This window comes from Berghia stephanieae, chromosome 1 (assembly GCF_034508935.2).
Source record: "Berghia stephanieae isolate SIO BIC M18660-M18661 chromosome 1, UCSD_Bste_1.3, whole genome shotgun sequence".
Taxonomy (NCBI): domain Eukaryota; kingdom Metazoa; phylum Mollusca; class Gastropoda; order Nudibranchia; family Aeolidiidae; genus Berghia; species Berghia stephanieae.
The window spans coordinates 56,335,012-56,355,011 of record NC_088360.1 but is presented as its reverse complement, the minus strand read 5'-3'; the positions used below and the strand labels follow the sequence as shown (position 1 = coordinate 56,355,011).

Below are 20,000 nucleotides of genomic sequence, written 5' to 3'. Positions count from 1 at the left end.
AAAAAGCTCTCAAACCTGGGACTTCGCGAACTCTTCTCTAAGGCCCAGGTTTGAGTTTTTTTGTCAAGATCGGGGTCATTAAAATCAGTCGATATTTAAAGGACAAGTTTTCTGGTCAAATTTTTAAATACGAGTTTTTCCAGGATACGGCGGTTAACTTATTTTATTTCCCGGTAGGTTTTGTGTGGGAGAGGTAAAGTTGGTGGTGATTATGATGGTAATGGTGTGGTGATGAAGTGATTGAACTGATTATATATATATTTATATATATATATATATATATATATATATATAATATATATATATATATATCATTCTTTTCATTTCGTTCACGTTTTAAAAACAATTTCTCGTACTCAGGCATTCTTGGAGTTCCAGGATGAGAACAGCGCAGACAATATGGTGCAGTTCTTCCAGAACAGAGTAGGCACCATAGGAACCAAGCCTGTGTTCATTCAGTACTCCAATCACAAAGAGCTAAAAACGGATCCCTCCCATGCCTATCAGGTGATTACCATGTTAAATCTAAAACATTTTCATTAATTAGCATATTGGCTTGAATTTACCATTACATTTTCAGACTCGGTTCTACAGTTTTAAGTGAGATACTAATAAATTCAATTGTCTAAACGTTCCTCTTAATAATAATAATAATAATAATAATAATAATAATAATAATAATAATAATAATAATAATAATAATAATAATAATAATAATAATAATAATGATAATGATAATAATAACAATAACAATAACAATAACAATAATAATAATAATAATAATAATAATAATAATAATAATAATAATATACTTTATTCATCCAAAAAATGGAAATTCGATTACAGACGTGGCATGCATAAAAATGTATACACACAAAGTTGAGAATCTATGGCGACAATGTATACATATACATATATGCAAATGCAAAAAAAATGTAAAAATACACAACCAAGAACCAATAGCAACACTTTAAATATTAATTTGATAAATTGAGAAAGGCCATACCTCTGGCCTTAGTCCGAACTTGTATGTTTATATATTTAAAAGATAGTATTCAATTTTAATCACAGTTGCGCGTTAAAAATTCGAACACCATGTGGCAAAAATGAATTAAAGTGACGTGTTGTCTTTGTTTTTATAGATATAAGGCGACGGCTCCTCATGGAGAACTTAATATATTTGTGAAGGGGGTGATCGCCATCCTTCATATCTTTCTCCATTTTACTTAGACAAAATCTCTTGAACAGTTCTTCCACATTGGAAATTGGGTGAACATATTTATCAATTATCTGATCAATTTTCTTAATGTCGCAAATATTAACAGTATAGATGATAATTACCTATAATTTGTTTATCATACTTTTACTATAGATTTTATATTTTTAGTACGATCTAAAATGTGTATTAAACTCGAAGCTTTTTCTCCTTTCAGAATGCTAATGCCCAGGCTGCTCTTCAAGCTGCAAACGTTGTGATGGGTTCAGATGACCCATCGACCATTCTGAGGGTTATTGTAGACAATGAGTCTTATCCCGTCAACCTGGACATTTTGTATCGGGTATGATTTGCATATAGACCATATTAATAACATTTTATGTCATAATTTATTATCGACTATATGAAAACAGCCTCTTTGGATCAAATAAAAGGACTCATGAGAAAACCTAAATATAATTTAGATAGAATAGCCCTTCCCAGAATGCACGGCTTTTAAGTTGTCTGACTTTTCACCAAATTTGACTCATGTTTAATCTGTTATATTCGTATTTTGAACTTTTAAATGGACGTGGCATTGCTGTTTTAAATGTGATTTAATTTGCCTTTTTTATTTTGCTTTCTTATCACCAAAAAAAATTATTTATAACATTATTAGGCTTCATTTACCAAAATTCCAAGCGACGCTGAGCTTTGTCATGGATCGAATGGATGATAATGATCGGAAAATTTTGACCACAATGTTTTGTCATAGAATGCATATTAGCCCACTCGATTTGGATGGGAATTCATAATTGACTGCAAGCAGTGACGGACATTGTGCTGGAATAACATAGTGCCTGAGAATTTTACTATTAAATAATTACATGTTTATCAAAATAATAATGTCCTTCTTCATTTTTTCAGTTATTTGCGACATATGGCAAGGTTTTGAAAATCATCACGTTCAGAAAAAATAGTAAGTAGAATCTCTTCTTTAATCTTGAAATGCAACATATAATTTATTGTTAAAAGGGATGAAAAGGGGGGGGGGGTGTTAAAGATACGTACTTAAAATTAAGATTCATTTGTGCGAAATTTATCTTTTAAAGTGACAGCCTTTTCGCCCCAATTGTTTAATGTATCATGTTTATATTGTATCTGGGTAGGGATCCTGACCTCCCATAGCGGGCAGGGAGGTACATACTGTGTCTTCTATCCCCTTATATCTGTTATCCAACATGCTTTCTGTCTTTGTCTCGGAATGAGATTACTTGGTTTTGTCCTGGCACTGGCCGGAATCCTAGCTGGGAGGGAAACAGTCAAATGCATAGTTATTGTTTTGGGAGATGATAATTTTTTTCCTTGTAAATCATCTCTCTGTTATGTATTATTATTTTTATTTTGAATGTATAATGTAAGCATTTGAGTGTGTTCCTCTTTGTTGGATTTTGTGCTTATGTCTGGATGAGACTTGTAGGTGATTTCAAACTAATTACATTGGTGGTATGCTCTTGGAATCTACATCTGATCCCTATTTGTTCTCAATTCCCCTTTGTCTTACTTTTTCTTGGATGCTTTAATTGTAATTCTAGAACTTTTTACTATCCCATTTTCATCCTTTTTGCAGGCGCTGATATAACCTAAATGTGTTGCAAGCGCCGTAAAACCCTTAAAAACAAAACAATTTATATTGTATATTTTGTGATTGAAGGAATGTCAAGCTGGTAAGGGGGGGGGGGGGGGGCAGGTGGTCACTTGCTGCGTTTTCTATCCCCTTATATCTGTTTTCCAAGTGCTTTCTGTCTTATTCTTGGAATGGGATTGCTTGGTTTTGTCCTGGTCCTTGCTGGGGTCCTTAGCTGGAAAGGAAACAGTCACATGTTTAGTATTAGTTTTTGGAAATGATTTCTTTCCTTGTAAACCATCTCTCTGTTATGTATTATTAGTTATGTTTCTTTTCTTTTCTTCTCTTTTCTTTCTTTTTTTTCTTTTTGGATATATTCTGTAAATATTTGAGTGTATTGCTCTCAGCGGGATCCCGCGCAGATGACTGGATGAGCCTTTTAGATAATCTAAAACTAAGTACACTGATAGTGTGCTCTTGGAATCTACACCTGTTCCCTATTTGAACCGGTTTCCTTTGTCTTCCTTTTTTTTTTTTTTTTTTTTTTTTTTTGCGTACCTTTACTTGTAATTCTATTCTTGTTTTTTTGGGGTTTTTTTTTAAACATCCCATTTTCTTCCTTTTTACTGGCGCTGAAATGACCTAAATGTGTGGCAAGCGCCCCAAAGCCATTAAAAACAACAAACAAAAAGTAATTATTCATAACCACGCCTCTAATGCACACTTCTTATAATTGTATTCTTATCATCTTTGGTTTTCTGGTTGTTTGTATTATACACTTATATGAACAATAGTGTAGACTTGTTTTCTCATAAAAATAAGGAACTTGGCGATGCTATTCATACAAATTATTTTGTTATATTTCAGCTACATTCCAGGCCTTGATCCAGATGGCGGATGCTCTGACCGCTACGACAGCTAAAACAGTACGTTTATATGATACAGTCTGAACGCTGTGACGTCTGTCTTGGACAGACCCCAGCAAATTATAGGAAATAAATCGATACCGTATCTGTATGAACATTCCTAAATCGTTTAATCTGAAAAATGTTAGAGTCAAAAGATTAGTTTCATCTTGCTTTTATATGCATTTTCTGATTACATAATAAATGCAAAGTGTATGTATTCGTCAGTTTGTGATATATGTATATACACACACACACACATATATATATATATATATATATATATATATATATATATATATATATTATATATATATATATATATATATATATATATATAATATATATATATATATATATTGTATATATATATATTATATATATATATATATATATATATATATATATATATGTTGTGCGGCTATGTAGTCTAGTGTTATGACACTCGCTTTCGGATCGGAAGGTCTTGGGATCGAGCCTCACTCGGCGAAGAGTTGAGTCCTTGGCAAAGGCTCTTTACTCACATTCTCTCACCATACTCGGGTGTAAAATGAGTACCTGGCCATTAACAACGTTGTCTCTGTCCGTAAAAATTGTAATATCGCCTAACAGGCGTCATATCCCGTCCTACATGTTAAGCGTTGCCGTTGGCTAGGGGCCCCTTGTAAAGCGCTTTGAGCACGTTTATTGGATATTGCCCTGTATAAAAGCTCTATATATATATATTGTGTATGTATGTATACAAATCTTTTTTCCAGTGTCTTGACGGGCAAAACATTTACAACGGATGTAACACATTGAGGATTGAATTTTCCAAACTGAGTCAATTGAATGTGAAATACAACAATGATAAGAGTCGAGATTACACCCGTGATCTGCCTTCTGGAGATCTGAATCTGGATGCCCTCAGCCTTGGAGGTATAATATTGCACAATTTTATCCATTTCACCCTGTAAATTTTATATATTATGATATGGTGAATTTAAAACAAACATTGGATTTTGCTTCTTTTTTAAAAAAATCTTTTTGGCTCCGACTTCAAATCTAAAAATATCATTTTAACATTGTTAGAATTAGTTGGCAGTATTGATGTTACAAGTGTCTTAGCTTTGAACCAGTTAACCGATGCACTCCAGAAAGACTCTGGAGTACGGCAGTTAATAGGTTAAAAACAATGATACAATATTATTTGTATCAAGAGATTGTGACTCACAGCCTGAATGCTTTGTAGACATGCTGAAAATTAAATTTGAAGTATTAGTTTGTATACGGGAGTTAAATCTAAATTGGTTGCTTTTAGTGAGGAGAATGAATCAAGTTTCTCACACTGAACAAAAAATCTGATTTTGATCGTTTTGATTTGATTCAAGTTAATTTTCAGCAACATGTTTATTACGACTCAATAAGTCATTACAAATTAAGACAAGAGTCAATAACAATTTTATACTTGAAACATAGTGTGCAATAGTGATATTTTTTAACCATTGCATTCCGCTATATTATAGAATTCTTGTGACATCAATTAATAGATGCTTTGTTTGCACAGTGTGGGTTTTATTATGCACCAACTCAATGCCTTCGATAAGCCGTTCCCATATTTTTTTCATAATTAAAATCCAGCCAAATGTCTTCCGATTTCTTTAAAATCTACTAATATGTACTATTTAAGCTAAAAAATATCAGGTGCAAATTTTGCATTTTGAGGGGCTTTCTAGGCGTTTCCGATCTTGTATATCTTAAAATGTTTATTTGGTCGCTTATTTTATTAGATTTTCCCCCTTTTTTAAATTGAACATACCTAGATATTTTATGTATTCTTTGCTTTACAACCTAACAATTTTGGCAACAGATGAAAGCATTTCCTTTAGTACCAGTACAGCCTTTATAAAAGATTTGATATGCATGATTTTTTTTTTGTCCCATCTATTTCTATTTATTTCTCATTGTTTAGTATCTTGGCCTGCTCTATGGTACATCTATATTATAATCATACATTTAGCCTAACTGTAAAATGAATTTGTCGCAAAATTCGAATAATTTTTCTCTATTTTATAGCACCACAGATCTCATCTTTTGTAAAACAGCTTACCTTCCTTATCACGAAAAACGAGACTTACTTTGACTCCTAGCATTTAATTTGCCTTTTGTTTCCTTATTATGAAATATTTAGAATTTCTCATAACTAATACCTTTTCTTAAATTTTGTAATTTTACTCAGACGATTAACATGTGCTGGGACTTTTTTTTTTTGTTATGCATTTGTATTTGATTGAGCACCATTTATATTTTTATCCAAAACACTTTAAATTATCATATGAAAAGAGCCAACAAATTAAATGAAAATTTAGGAAACAAAACGTTCATCCAAAAGAAAAAAAAAATGTCACATTGACTATAATGATTAACCCTTGACCCCACGCTCATCATATTAAAAGGTACTCAAGGAGTGGTAGTGTCGGGAGCTCCTACATACCAAGGCCTTGCTCCAGCTCATGTGGCAACCGTGGGTCACTTACCTGCACAGCCTATGGCAGGTAAATCTACTATGATTTCAAATTCGTTGAAATTGATGGATTGGATTGGATTGGATGGAATTTTTAAACTTTTTATGTGACGACAGGATTGTGGGCTAAACGTGTGAAGTGATTTCCCCCATCTAACGAAAGAGTGAAAATGGCTTCGTATGGGAACAAAACAGACAATGGACGTTTCGGGTACAAACCCTTCGTCCGTACAGACGATACAAGTTATTTTTCATTATATTTTATTTGTTTTCCACGTTTATTTGTGTACTGTTGTGCTGACGAAGGGTTTGTGCCCGAAACGTCCATTGTCTGTTTTGTTCCCATTCGAAGCCTCTCCATTTTCACTCTTTCGTTAGTATTTTACGATCACCGGCTTCAGGCAGCCCCTACCGTTTTCTGATTTCCCCCATCGAGCTTTTGTTTGTCCGATCTTTGTTCCTTTTGATTTTTTTAATGTCAGAATGCTTCCGTTTTGTTTTGGCTTTTTAACAATGAAATGTCCCAAATTTTAATTCGTTCCCGGTTTTTTTGTTTGTTTTTTTTAACCCGATACAAGCTTCTGTTGAGTTTTCTAGACTTCTTGATTAAGATCATTGGCTACATGCATTCTAACAGTTTGACATATAATTTAATTTAATTTTTATGATTTGATCAGTTTCCGTTTTATTTAAAAGTTTCAGGGCATTTGTTTGATTTACTGATTTTTGTTTGTGTTGTGATGGGTTTTTTTTTTTAATATAGTGCTTTGATTTGTGTGTGTGTGTGTGTGTGTGTTTGTGTGTGTGTGTGTGTGTGTGTGTGTGTGGCCATTTCTAGTATAATTTATTTAATAGATATCTCCTATGTTTTTTTGGGTTTTGTTCTTTTGTTTTTTGTTGTTTTTTTTTATTTTTATTTATTTTGTTGGATTTTTTTTTTGGGGGGGGGGGGGGGTGAGGGGAGGGGTTTGTTTGTTTTGGTTTTGTATTTTGTTTTTGTTAGTATTTTTTTCCACTTTTGTTCGCATGTTTTGTTATTGTATTTTGTTCACTTTTTTTTGTTCCCTCCTTGGAAAGGGAAGTTGGGGGTGGGGCGGGGGGGGGGGGGGGGGGGAGGAGGGAATTAGTGTTTTGTCTGTTTTCGTGTCTATTTTTATTATTATAATTTTTTATTTTTGTTATTTTTGTATTTGTTTGTTGTTTTTTGTTGGGTTTTTTTTTGTGACAAAGTATGTGACTAGATATTTTATCAACGCACTCGTGGTGAAAGTATTTCCTCCCATCCTTGCTTTATTTTCTTGCAAATCCATAATGTTGGACTTTTTTGTATTTATTTAAGCAGTTGTTTTGTATTCCTTTGGTGTAGGTTTTATGTATTCATTTTATCCCATTACATTTTTTGAAAATCATACGTTTGATTCATTTTCTAACATTTTGCTTCATCCTTAATGCTAATTTTCAAATGTTTTCATTCATAGCTTAATTAGTGCATCTGTCGTTTTACCGTTTGGTTTTCATTGCATGAAGTACACCAGAATACGATGATACGCACATACTAACGACTAATACATTTTAAAGATGTATTATTTGTATGCAAGAAATTGAATTTTGATAAGTTTAAAGTAAAATGTACTTTTACTATTTTGGTTGTGTGTATATGGTGTTTTTGTATTTTGCTATTTAGAATGGTCTTTTTTTTTTCTTTTCTTTTTTTGAGTGCATATTTCTTGAGTTATATGTACGAAAGAAAAGCAACATAGAGAATTTTTATGGTAATTTAAAAAAAAAGATTTAATGAAATGGTTTTCATTGCCATTAATCATTCTTTAAAATTATTCTAGATGTTGTACAACAAAATCGCATCAACAATCTTTTCCAATATATTCACACAACCAAAATGACGGATGGAATTCAGGTTAAGAGATTATAATAAGTTTGTTTTCTGAATGTTAGTCAATACCTCTGTTAAATGCATCACAATACATATATATTCTATTTTTTTTCTCGACAGCTCCCAGCTATGGAATTCCAGGTACATGTCAAATTACTACACTTTAATTAACTTAAATAAGCTTTTGAATAGGATCATTTTCTTTAGCAAATAAATCTTAAATAATGATTTGAATAAAAGGCTGCGTTTCCAAGAGCAGTTAATTTAGGTTTTGTTGATGAGGCAGACCTGCCAACAGTCCCTGATTGTCCGGGACAGTTCCGGATTTCAATCTTGGGGAAAAACAAACAAACAAACAATATATAAATAAAATGCGATTTTTTTCTACGATGTCGAATGAATAAAATGACCAGGCTTTATCAAGTTCAAACCGCCATATTTAGAAACTGGTGAACGTCACAGTCACACTGGTGATATACATGATGTACGAGTATTGGCAGTCAGTTTTTGCCATTGAAGTAGGTACCCCCACCAACATAGGGAGGCTCTTCTGATCAAGTCTCTGGGGTGCACTAACCTATAACCTAGGTGGAGCATACACAAGACTGGAACATCTTTCACGTCCAAATGGCCCCCCCCCCCCCCCCCCTTTCCCCCAACCAAACACCAATCCTCTTTTATTAATAGATACCATTTCAATACCAGGCCATTTCCTCTCAAAAAATCGACCACCACACAACTACCCATTCCAATCACTCCAAATGGACTCCATCTCTTATCATTTTGCTACCACTACTACTACTACTACTACTACTACTACTACTACTACTACTACTACTACTACTCCTACTACTCCTACTCCTACTACTACTACTACTACTACTACTACTACTACTACTACTACTACTACTACTACTACTACTGTTACTGTTACTATTACTGTAATTATTACTGTTATTATTACTACTACTACTACGACTACTACTACTACTACTACTACTACTACTACTGCTACTGCTACTACTACTACTACTACTACTACTACTACTACTACTACTACTACTACTACTACTACTACTACTGCGACTTCTAGTTTTTCTTTTCTTCTTTTTTTTTTCTCCTTTTTGTTCGGTTGCCTGTAATTTCCAAGCAACATGTATAAGAATACAAATTTTTAGTTAAGTTTTATATATATTCTGTTTGCTTAGACCGCCAAAGCATTCAGCATTCAAACGCAATCGCAATCGCAGTAGGCTGTCCCTGATTCCATATTCCAAACGTTGGCAGGTCTGATTATGATTGTTGATGTTGGCGATAATGATCATGGTGATGATGGTGATAATAATAATAATAATAATAATAATAATAATAATAATAATAATAATAATAATAATAATAATAATAATAATGTTGTTGTTTACTTTATGTCACTCTCTATCCTTTGTCCTGTAATGAGATTACCCGACTTTTATTCTTTACTGAGAAGGGAAAGTCTAAATTTGTTGGGGGTGGGGGGGGGGGGGTGTCCTGAAGGCGGGGGATTGGGAGATGAGTGGTCGGGATATTCTTAAAAATATAATAAATCCAATGGTTTTCATGCTTACACATTTTAAACGGATAGATTTATTGACAAATAGATTTATACGTGATAATTCGAGTTTGTCTCCCTTGGCTTGGATTTTATGGCCGTGACTTGTCGGAACTTTTTGGTCATCTCAGACTAGCCACATGGATTGCTCTTATGTATGTTCTCTAGATAGATTCTCCTTTTACTGCTCTATTATCTTCATTAAAACGTTTTTTGCTGACTCCGAAACAGTCTTCAATTATCGAAAATGTAACATTCCTAACTCAAACAACAAAGTGGCGCACACATTATTGATAGTGATAGTGAAATATAAGATAGGAATTGATTTTGCGTGTAGCCTGTAGAGATAGAAAGAAGGCAGGACTATCTAAAGAGCTTGGATTATCATAACTGAGAAAAAAATGAAGAGAACTTACGAAAAATAGTTTGATAAAATCCAATAGTAACAAATATAATTCAGTGCTACAACAATTGCTACTTTAGAACTGGTACTTCTGCAAAATATAAAATATATGGTTTTAATTACACCATGCCAAGTGACGAGATTTAGTTGACAAATGCGCGGGTAGAGGAGGGGGGGGGGGGGGTTGTCAATTTTAAAAAATCTTTGCTTCCATATTATTTCCCATGATTATTTTTCATATTTACTTGTCGGAGCAAACCAAAGCAGATATATTTAATGTGAAACATCCATTCTCCTTTCATTTTAAACTTTATAAGAAGAGCAATATTAATGAAATGTTAACATTTGTTTTATGACTTGAAATATACAAATTTTAATGTTCATCTTCTGGGTGGGGATCCTGACCTCCCATAGTGGGCAGGGAGGTACATGCTGTTTCTTCTATCCCCCCATACCCGTTTCCCAATTGTTTCCTGTCATTGTCTTGGAATGAGATTACTTAGTTTTGTCCTGATCCTTGCCGGAGCTCCTTGGCTGGGAAGGGAAACAGTCGAATGTATAGTTATAGTTTTGGGAGATGATATTATTTTCCTTGTAAATCATCTCTCTGTTATGCATTGTATTATTAATGTTGAGTTTACATATTATATTATATGATTGGTAAACATTTGAGTGTATTCCTCTTAGTTGGGACCTGTGCTTGTGTCTGGATGAGACTTTTAGGTGATCTCAAACTCAGTACATTGGTGGTATGCTCTTGGAATCTACATCTGATCCCTATTTGTTCCCAGTTCCCCTATGTCTTGCTTTTTCTTGGGTGCTTTAATTGTAATTCTATAACTTTTTACTATCCCATTTTCTTCCTTTTTACTGGCGCTGATATAACCTAAATGTGTTGCAAGCGCCGTAAAACCCTTAAAAACAAACAAAAAACAAACAATGTTCATCTTATTTTCAATAGGAATCCCTGTCGGTGCCATGAGTACAATGAATGCTATGGCTGGCTTTGCGGGTTACAGTTTGCCTCCTGGTGCATTGAGTGCTGCCAGAATCGGCCTCCCTCTTACGGCAGCAATTGGAAGCTCCGTGCTTCTTGTTTCTAATTTAGATGAAGAGGTAAGGTCTTTTCAGTCCCTGTTTTCTAAAATTATAATAATGTGGCCTATTATGTGAAACTGGTATATAATGGCAGATGAATCAGACGCTGAAATTTGAACTTAAAGTAAAGTGTAGCATGTTGTTCCGTTTAGAATACTTTATTGATAGGGGAAAATGGCTTCTTAAAAGGCAAACAGCTAAAAATTAGTACCTCTACTTATTTTAACTTTTAGCTTCACAAATTTGGCATCTACTCCAGGCTGACATAATATCACTTTCAGGCGATGTATCACAGGTAGATATTTTTAAAAACCCGATGGTTTTGATTTTCATAATTTCCCCTTAAAATTGTGATTTTTACTAATAATACTTTTTTAAAGAAGATTTTGGAGCAATGGAGGTTTTGTTTTGCTTTACATTGTACAAAAGTTCAATTTTAAGAAATATATATACATAGTTGATTACAATTGTCTCTGTCATATCAAAAGCTGCATGATGCACATTGGAATGTTAAGGTTGACATATGAAAACAAAAAACAAGAACAAAATCTTTTTTAGCTAGTAATTTGTTTTAAATTCAGTTTGACAAAATATGTATTTGAATTAAATTCAAGCATAACGGTAAAAATATCAATATTTTCTTTTATGAAATCTCTGTAAAAGTTTATTTCTTGTTTTGTACATTAACATGTTTCTTCGAAGATATGTTTTCTTATCCACTCCCTTTCCCCTTCTTTCGATTATCATTTTTATCCCAACATAACTTATGCCGCCCTCCCCCCCCCCCCCACATCCAATTAGCACTATACACTCTTCTCTTGTTTGCTGTACAAATGTGGCTATGCCTGGTTGGGTTCATTGGCTGCTAGAACACACCCTTTGATTGGTTATGTAATCCAACACTTTATTTCATTGGTCAGTCTCGTCATTTCACTCCTCCATCCGCTACCTACCTTTCATGCAAAATATTTTTATATAAACCAACCTTCATATTTCTGCTCTCTCCCAGATGGTAACGCCAGACGCTCTCTTTACTCTCTTTGGTATGTTTCATCTTTTTGTTTCATTATTTACTTTTTTAGATATTTAATATTTATGCCATATTTCAGCCTACATGAACTTATTTGCAAGCCTGATAATTATGAACTTACCATCGTTGTAATGGAGAAAACTTGGCATTGGTTTGAGAATTATTCCATTACAACAATGACATCATGCAATTTGCTTTATAAGACTTGTAAATGAATACATGTAGATTTCACTCAAAAAGACTGCATTGAATTCTTATTGCAGAAGTCTTTATAACCAGTTTTAGAATTGTATTGAGAATGATAGTTACATTGTGGAATTAAAATAAAATAATTCGATGTTATTTTTGAATTAAAAATTTGATGAACTAGAATTTAAAGATGACTATTTGTTAGCTATTGATTAGAACTGGACAATTTTTTTTAAAATCCTTTGAAATTTGATCCAGTCTTTTTGGTAATTTACAAGGTTGAAAGATAATTTTAGCATGAAAAGAGATCAGACATTCGGTATGATAATCTTTTTTTCGATTTTGACTTTGGAATTTGATTCAGTTATGGTTTTTATTTATCACATTTGATAAAACAAGACCGATAAAAATCTAACTTCCGTGCGATTGCACATTTCTCTGCTTTCTATGCTTGTACCATAACTTGATTGAACTTTAAAAAAAATATATATACTTCCTTAGTCCCCATTTTTTTCAGTAGACTGCAAGAACCCAGCATATATACGTTTATTTGTTTGCACAAGTATTTTGCCTTATTGCCTTGTAATTGTTCACATCCTTTGATGTCCCCTCTTCGACAACAACACAGTTATATATTTAAAAAACAGTAATTGAATAAGTGAATAGAATGTGTGAATATTTAAATAGAAAAATAAATTGTGTAAAATACGTCTATGTTGAAATCAGAAAGTGAAAACTCTTTTAGAGAAAAAAAGACCTCCCTCCCCCCCCCCCCCCCCCCCCCCCCCCCCTTCCACCTGCTCATACATTCTTTTTCTTTTGAACTGATTGGGTTAAATGAAGATACTAATCATCTCTTGGCCTTTGCAACTGTCTTTTCTTTATTGAAGTTTCCACATTCTGTCTGGAGGACACAGTTCTTTCCGTTTCAACAACTTCGTGTATTCACAAAATTCGTACTATGGATTTTTATTTTTTTTTTTATGTTTTGTTTATTGCGAAAAATTCTAAATACCACTAACAACAATTCAGTCTGTGATTGATGATACAACCCAATGGATATGGCAATATTGTATGCTTTTCTCGCATAAATAGAATCGTGTAGAAAGTATAAATGAAAGATAAATTAGAAGGAAAAAAAAGCTTTAAAACCAAGACAAGGTGATTTGTCACCCAATGCTTTTTGTTTCAGAAAAATAATAATTCAAAATATGTTTATATTTCTTATCATAGTTTTTGTTTTTTTTTTGTTTTGTTTTTTTTTTTTTTTTTTTTTTTTTTTTTTTTGTTTTTTTTTTGTTTTGTTTGTTTTTTTGGATTAAAAAAAAAATCATAATCACCTTATTTTATTTCCATTCTATATTTGCTATAGGTGTGTATGGAGATGTGCACCGTGTAAAAGTCCTGTTCAACAAGAAAGATAATGCTCTTATACAAATGTCAGATCCACACCAAGCGCAATTAGGCAAGTACTGACATTTCGAAATTATAGAGAGTAATATGTAAATTTATAGAATTATAGAGAATAATATGTAATATTACATGAATCAATCCAAATTTGTATTTCGGAAATGGATTCAGTTTTTTTTTTAATCGGGAACAATCTGAACAAGTATTGCTCTCCACTTAAATAAGCTTCGTTATTTGACTTTCACGCTTGCAGATTTACATTCCAATATGTGTCTTTAGAAAAAGGAGAGAAAAAAAGAATGTTCAAATGTGATCGTTTGAAGAGTCAGCAACATAGTTTTATCAGTATAGTTTTATCAGTATCACTTTAATGTTGTTGTCAGATTTATTTTTGAAGTTTGATATTACAATTTTTCACAACAATGCATTCTTTAAATTTCAGCAATTACATACCTCGACAAAGCCAAAGTTTGGGGCAAACAGATCAGAGTTGCCCAATCAAAACACCAAGTTGTTCAAATGCCCAAGGAAGGACAGTCAGTAAGTTCTTGTCTTGTTTTTCCTTTGTTTTTGTTTTTTTTGTTTTTTTTTTAAATATGTATATTAATGGAATTTTTCTTGATCACTTAAATTTTCACAACGTCTAAGAATTAGTAACCACTTCTCTTTTTTTTTTCAATAATTTTTTTACATTAATTTTTAGACTTTCTTCTCCGTTAAAGAGGAGTGATTTCACTTGACTTAAACTTTGGAACCAAAGATTTTGTGTCGTGTTTGAGAATTCATTTTTTTTAAAATATTGTAATCTTACCAGGATGCTGGCCTGACAAAAGACTTTGTGAATTCCCCGCTTCATCGATTTAAACGACCAGGATCTAAGAACTGTCAGAACATTTTTCCTCCATCTCAAGTCCTGCACTTATCAAACATTCCGTAAGATATTTCAACTTTCAATTATTATTTCATATTCATTATTTCTGCCAGGATAGCTTGATCTGATCTGAAAAATTTCGTATCCCCACTTTTTAATTTTTCAATTGCTTAATGCATATCTTTTGGGCATAACTAATGCGCGTTTTTTGTTGTTGTTGTTTTGTTTCGGGTTTTTTTTTTTTTTTTGTTTTGTTTGTTTTTTTTTTTGGGGGGGGGGGGGGGGGGGGGGGGGGGGGGGGGTTGCTTTGTTTTTGTATTTGTTTTTCTGGTTTGTTTTCTATTTGTAATGTATTATTTTATCTGGATTGGTGGCGGGGATGGGGGGGGGGGGGGGGGCACTTACTGTGTCTTCAATCCCCTTATGTATGCTTTGTCTTAGTCATGGGATGAGATAACATGGTTTTGTCCTGGCCAGAGTCCTGGCTGGGAGGGAAACAGTCAAATGCAAAGTTATTGTTTTGGAACATGATATTTTTTCATTGTAAATCATCTTTGTTATTTGATATTTTGAATGTATAATGTAAGTATTTGAGTGTATTCCTCTTTTTTGGATCTTGTGCTTGTGTCCGGCCGGATGAGCTTAAAGGTGATCAAGCTAAATACACTGGTGGTGTGCTCTTGGATTCTACATATGATCCCTATTTGTTCCCAGTTCCCCTTTGTCTTGCTTGCTCTTGAGTGCTTTAATTGTAATTCTAGAACTTTTTACTATCCCACTTTCTTCCTTTTCCTGGCGCTGATATAACCTAAATGTGTAGCAAACGGCGTAAAACCCTTAAAAACATACCAAACATAATCATTCTTTCATTTAAAGGTCTCATATGGATATTCGTGATTTAGAAACAGAGATAAAATTGGTGATTCATTTTCCACAGGGCACATGTGACAGAAGAAAATCTTAAGACTTGGTTCTCCGATCATGGTACCGTCAAAGCCTTTAAATTTTTCCCGTAAGTATTGAATCTTTCTAATTTGTGAAAGGGTATTTTTCTACCCTTGTTATAACAGATAAAATTAAGACTGCATCTGTTGTATATTTCCTTTTATTCTAGGAAACCTTAAGGATTTGCATCTGTCAATTAGAAGTTTAGATGAGTAGACTTTAACACAATTTAAAAAACGAAATAAACTTAATTTGGAGTTATATTTAAAACACAGTTATAGTGTATGAAGCAGTGTCAAACTAAAATATTCAATATGAAAGACCTTAATGTTTAATGATGCAAAGTCAATATTTAAAAAACGATTGTGCACATGCAAATTGTTAATCGTAAACTTCTCTTTTTTGCAGTAAGTTAAAAAGGTAATTAAGCTAACTCTAAAAATGTTTTTTTGATTTTCGTAACATGTACTTTTATTAAATGTGTCATGAATTTGCAAACTAGTGATGATTGGAGTTAACGTATTTTTAAATCGCCAAAATGTTGATTCTTAAATCTTTTTAAAATGTCTTGAAATGTATAAGCGTATAAATGGTAAAACAGTTGTTTTGTTGTTGTTGTTTCTTTGTATCAATTCATTTATAAATGTTTGCAAATTGATGATTTACCACAAAGAGTTGTGAATGTGACATATTAATAACGGAGTTATTCTCCTTGACTGTTCAGTCCATCTGTTTCTGATGACAGGAAAGACAGAAAGATGGCTTTACTACAAATGAACAGCACTGAAGAAGCCATCCATGCTCTCATGGTAAGATTAGTTCATTTATTTTATAATTTTTCTAAACCTGCTCAAACATTTCATTGTATGTTCATCAGATCTGTTTGCCAAAAGAATAAATTGTCGGGATCTCTTTTGCTAAAGAGAATTAGATGAGTAGTGGCCATTAAAAAAATTCCAAATGTTTTTCTTTAAATCAGACCCGTGTACTATTGACATAAATTGAGACTTAACGATTACGATTGTTTTTACCCGTGTGTTCTTTTTAGGACTTGGATGGTATTTTTGATACCCATTGTTCATTTGGAAAATTTTAGTTTATTTCTCATTGTTAAATATTGTTACATTTATGTAGCTTGTTATCAAACATGAAGCATTTGCTTTGCCTTATTATATGCGTGTTATTATTATTGTGTGTGTGATAATTGTTTAAATATGTTTACAATTCTTTTTGTCCATTGCAAATTAGCCCAATGAATGAATAAATGACTCTTCAATAGGCATAATTCCTGGGGTTTTTTTTCTTCAAATGCGTATGTCCCATTTTTTTCTCTAAAATATATTACTGCTCTATTTTTCACAGGCTATGCACAACTACCAGATGGGCGAGAGTTGTCATCTACGAGTCTCTTTCTCAAAGTCCACAATTTGATCACCTTTTAGAAATGAAAAAGAAAGCAAAAACAAAATGAAATGAGTTGACAGACAAAACCAAACTTGGATAACCGTTGAGATGAAAATTTAAAAAGAATGCCATTCACACTAAGTTTTATAATTTTGTAACCAACTTCTATGATATAAACTTTATATATACATATAATAAATTAATTATACTTATATTTATATGATGTCAACAGCCAATTTTCCTGTCCTTGTACTAGGTTGAGAATCAAATGTTGAATAGTGTAATTCTTGTATTTATTGTTTTCATTTCTATACAATATTTGTATTGATGGATTAATGGACATTGCCCGAGTGCATTGCAATTGAAAGTGGAGGTTTACGACTTAGTACCTGGACCCGGATAATTGGTCTTTACAAATTACATGATGTATTTTATTTGAAAAAAGTCAGCATTACCAAGTAAATAAAAACCCATGTAAAATTAATGTATTGGGATGAATTCTTCAAGCGGGGTTATGGTCATTATTATTATTATTATTATTATTATTATTATTATTATTATTATTATTATTATTATTATTATTATTATTATTATTCGTGCTACTATTATTATTTTTATTTGTTGTTATTATATGATGCTTTTCAAGTTTTAAAAAAAACAGTGATTAGGAACAAAATAAATGCACAAATATTCAAATATGAAGCAACTTGAGTCACTTTTATATTGAATGTGTTGATTTTGTACACATTATGGGCGTTTGTAAAAATTGGTATCCAAAGAAATGTTAGAATTCTTTTTGATGCAAGTAAATGTTATTTCTGTCAGTCAGCAATTTTAATTGTTGCAGATATTAATTGCCATGGATATACTCTGCATTCCAACAGGGTTACAATCATGACTATTGCATACATTATGGAAGATACCAGTCGCTTGATTTTTGTCAAGTTTAGTTATTGTATTTATGCCTTTGTATTTGGTGAGTTCCATGTCATGAAATATAATTTTTCACACGGCTGCATAGGAATGTAATTCTAAATTTTAACGAACTAAAGCAAGTTTTAACGGAATCAATCGTAAGAATCACTCAATAGCTTACAATGTTTGTGACTTCTGGCTGGTGCCTTCCATACTAAAGAATTATGAAAATTGTGGTTGATAATTAACATTTGTCAGTAAAACTCGTTATGCATATAAATAGATAAAGACATTTGGTATGATTTGTGAAAACACAAAATTATGCATTTACTAAAACGAAATTAGTAGATTTTATATTTGTTAGCGTGTAATTAATATGTGAAGCCGGTTTGGGCATCCTGTAATTTATCTGTAAGGTTTAAGTTCACTGAATTTGCAATCACATAAATATTCATTTCCTGAAAATTTAGCTGATCATTTATTTTAATATAAATCATGTGTAATTTATATTCATCATGGGTATAAAAATATAAACCTGCATTTACGATTTTGGGAACATTTTGTGCGTTGATGTACAGATATTTTTTTTTTATGAACTACGTCACTCGTAATCATAAAGATAGTATTACAATCAATCTCAGTGTGCTAAATTATGTAGAAAATCATAAAATTATACATGGCCATGCAGTGAAGAGAAGAATATTTCCCTTATAAATCGGGGGGGGGGGGTGTTTTTTTTTTTTTGTTTTTTTGTTTTTTTGTTTTTTGGGGGTTTTTTTGGTATAAATCAAGCTTTCTGCAACTGAAAATGAAAAAAAATGTCACAACTGTGGAAGAGGTACCGACAAGCTTTTCCCTACACAATTGTGCATTACCAGAAGTGCCTTTCTTAAAATTACGTGGGAACTTTTCTAACTGTGCCTTTCCCTACAGTCAAGAACAAAACCACAAGTGCTGAATGGCAGCAACAAATCCTCCTGCTCAGACAAAGTTTAAAGGTTATATTGTTGCCAGAGGGAAATATTCATGCTTATGGGATTGGTGAATCACACTCGGAATTTTTTATAGATCACTTATGAAGTTTTATTATGCAAGCGTGTGACATCATGAGGTGGAGAGTCAATTTAAGTAGTAGGTTTGGGAAAATGATTTGAAGATGGTCTATGGTAACCACAATAAATCAGGCCTTTGAAAGAAACGAGTAGAACTTAAAGCTTCATATTTTTTTAAATCTTGTCTCTTTCTTAAAAGATTCAATGCATATTAATGAAGAGTACTCATGGTATGTCATATTGTACATACATTAGACTGTGTTCTGAGTTTTGGTTGATCCTGTTTTTTATATAGTTTATATGCAATTATTTTTAAAATGCAGAACCATACTATCATGCTATATATGTAGATCTGAATATGAATTGGTGTTAATGCACAAATGTCAAACAAAACCATTAATGATGTCGGTCATATTTCTTAACTCATTCCTTCTCAAGTTTAAATTTGAGTTTTATCGTATAAAGATGAGGAATCTAAAAATCAGGATTTGGAGACAAAATTTTGTAATGTGAAAATTTGTATCAGTCAATTATTCATGCTTTGATTAATATTTTTATTTTTCCTTTTATTTTTGTTTACATATTGCTTTATTTTAATGAGCATTTTGTTCTGCATTATAATTACGAAATAAATTCTCCCAAAGTGCTTTGGAAGAGTTGTTTATCAGTCAGGTTTTAGTCATTAAAACTGCTGTCCAGGAGGGAATGAGTTAATCTGTGTGGAGTTTTACGGGTTTGTTTTTGTATTAACATTATTTGTCTTTCTAAGTGATTAAATATGAAACGGTTCTGTGATTTACATTAGACCATTAAGGCTGAAGTGTTTTGATATTATGCCATGACAATTTATATAGGAGAAAGTAATTACATATTCAAAAATATATAATGCATAATTATTTTACTTACATCAAAAGTGTGATAATGCTGCGCATGTTCTATTAATGTTGAACAATTGTTTTGTTTTAGCGTTATGA

At 32.4% G+C, this 20,000-nt stretch overlaps 1 protein-coding gene across 43 annotated transcripts in view; it reads left to right on the top strand.

Moving 5' to 3' along the window:
- Positions 1-17,174, top strand: part of LOC144978001 (polypyrimidine tract-binding protein 1-like) — a 351,175-nt gene extending 334,001 nt beyond the window's left edge. For 20 of the 43 annotated variants that reach the window (XM_078923493.1, XM_078923544.1, XM_078923553.1 and 17 more), the window contains 15 exons: positions 361-507; positions 1,434-1,559; positions 2,123-2,174; positions 3,690-3,748; positions 4,486-4,645; positions 6,163-6,261; positions 8,242-8,262; positions 11,074-11,228; positions 12,220-12,253; positions 13,802-13,894; positions 14,282-14,379; positions 14,654-14,772; positions 15,648-15,722; positions 16,380-16,464; positions 17,018-17,174. In XM_078923493.1, the coding sequence (XP_078779619.1) occupies positions 361-507; positions 1,434-1,559; positions 2,123-2,174; positions 3,690-3,748; positions 4,486-4,645; positions 6,163-6,261; positions 8,242-8,262; positions 11,074-11,228; positions 12,220-12,253; positions 13,802-13,894; positions 14,282-14,379; positions 14,654-14,772; positions 15,648-15,722; positions 16,380-16,464; positions 17,018-17,086 (1,392 nt within the window). In that variant the 3' untranslated portion in view covers positions 17,087-17,174. The remainder of the gene's footprint in view (positions 1-360; positions 508-1,433; positions 1,560-2,122; positions 2,175-3,689; positions 3,749-4,485; positions 4,646-6,162; positions 6,262-8,241; positions 8,263-11,073; positions 11,229-12,219; positions 12,254-13,801; positions 13,895-14,281; positions 14,380-14,653; positions 14,773-15,647; positions 15,723-16,379; positions 16,465-17,017) is intronic. The other 23 variants (XM_078923571.1, XM_078923561.1, XM_078923527.1 and 20 more) reach the window with 3 other exon arrangements.
- The last annotated feature ends 2,826 nt before the right edge of the window (positions 17,175-20,000 follow it).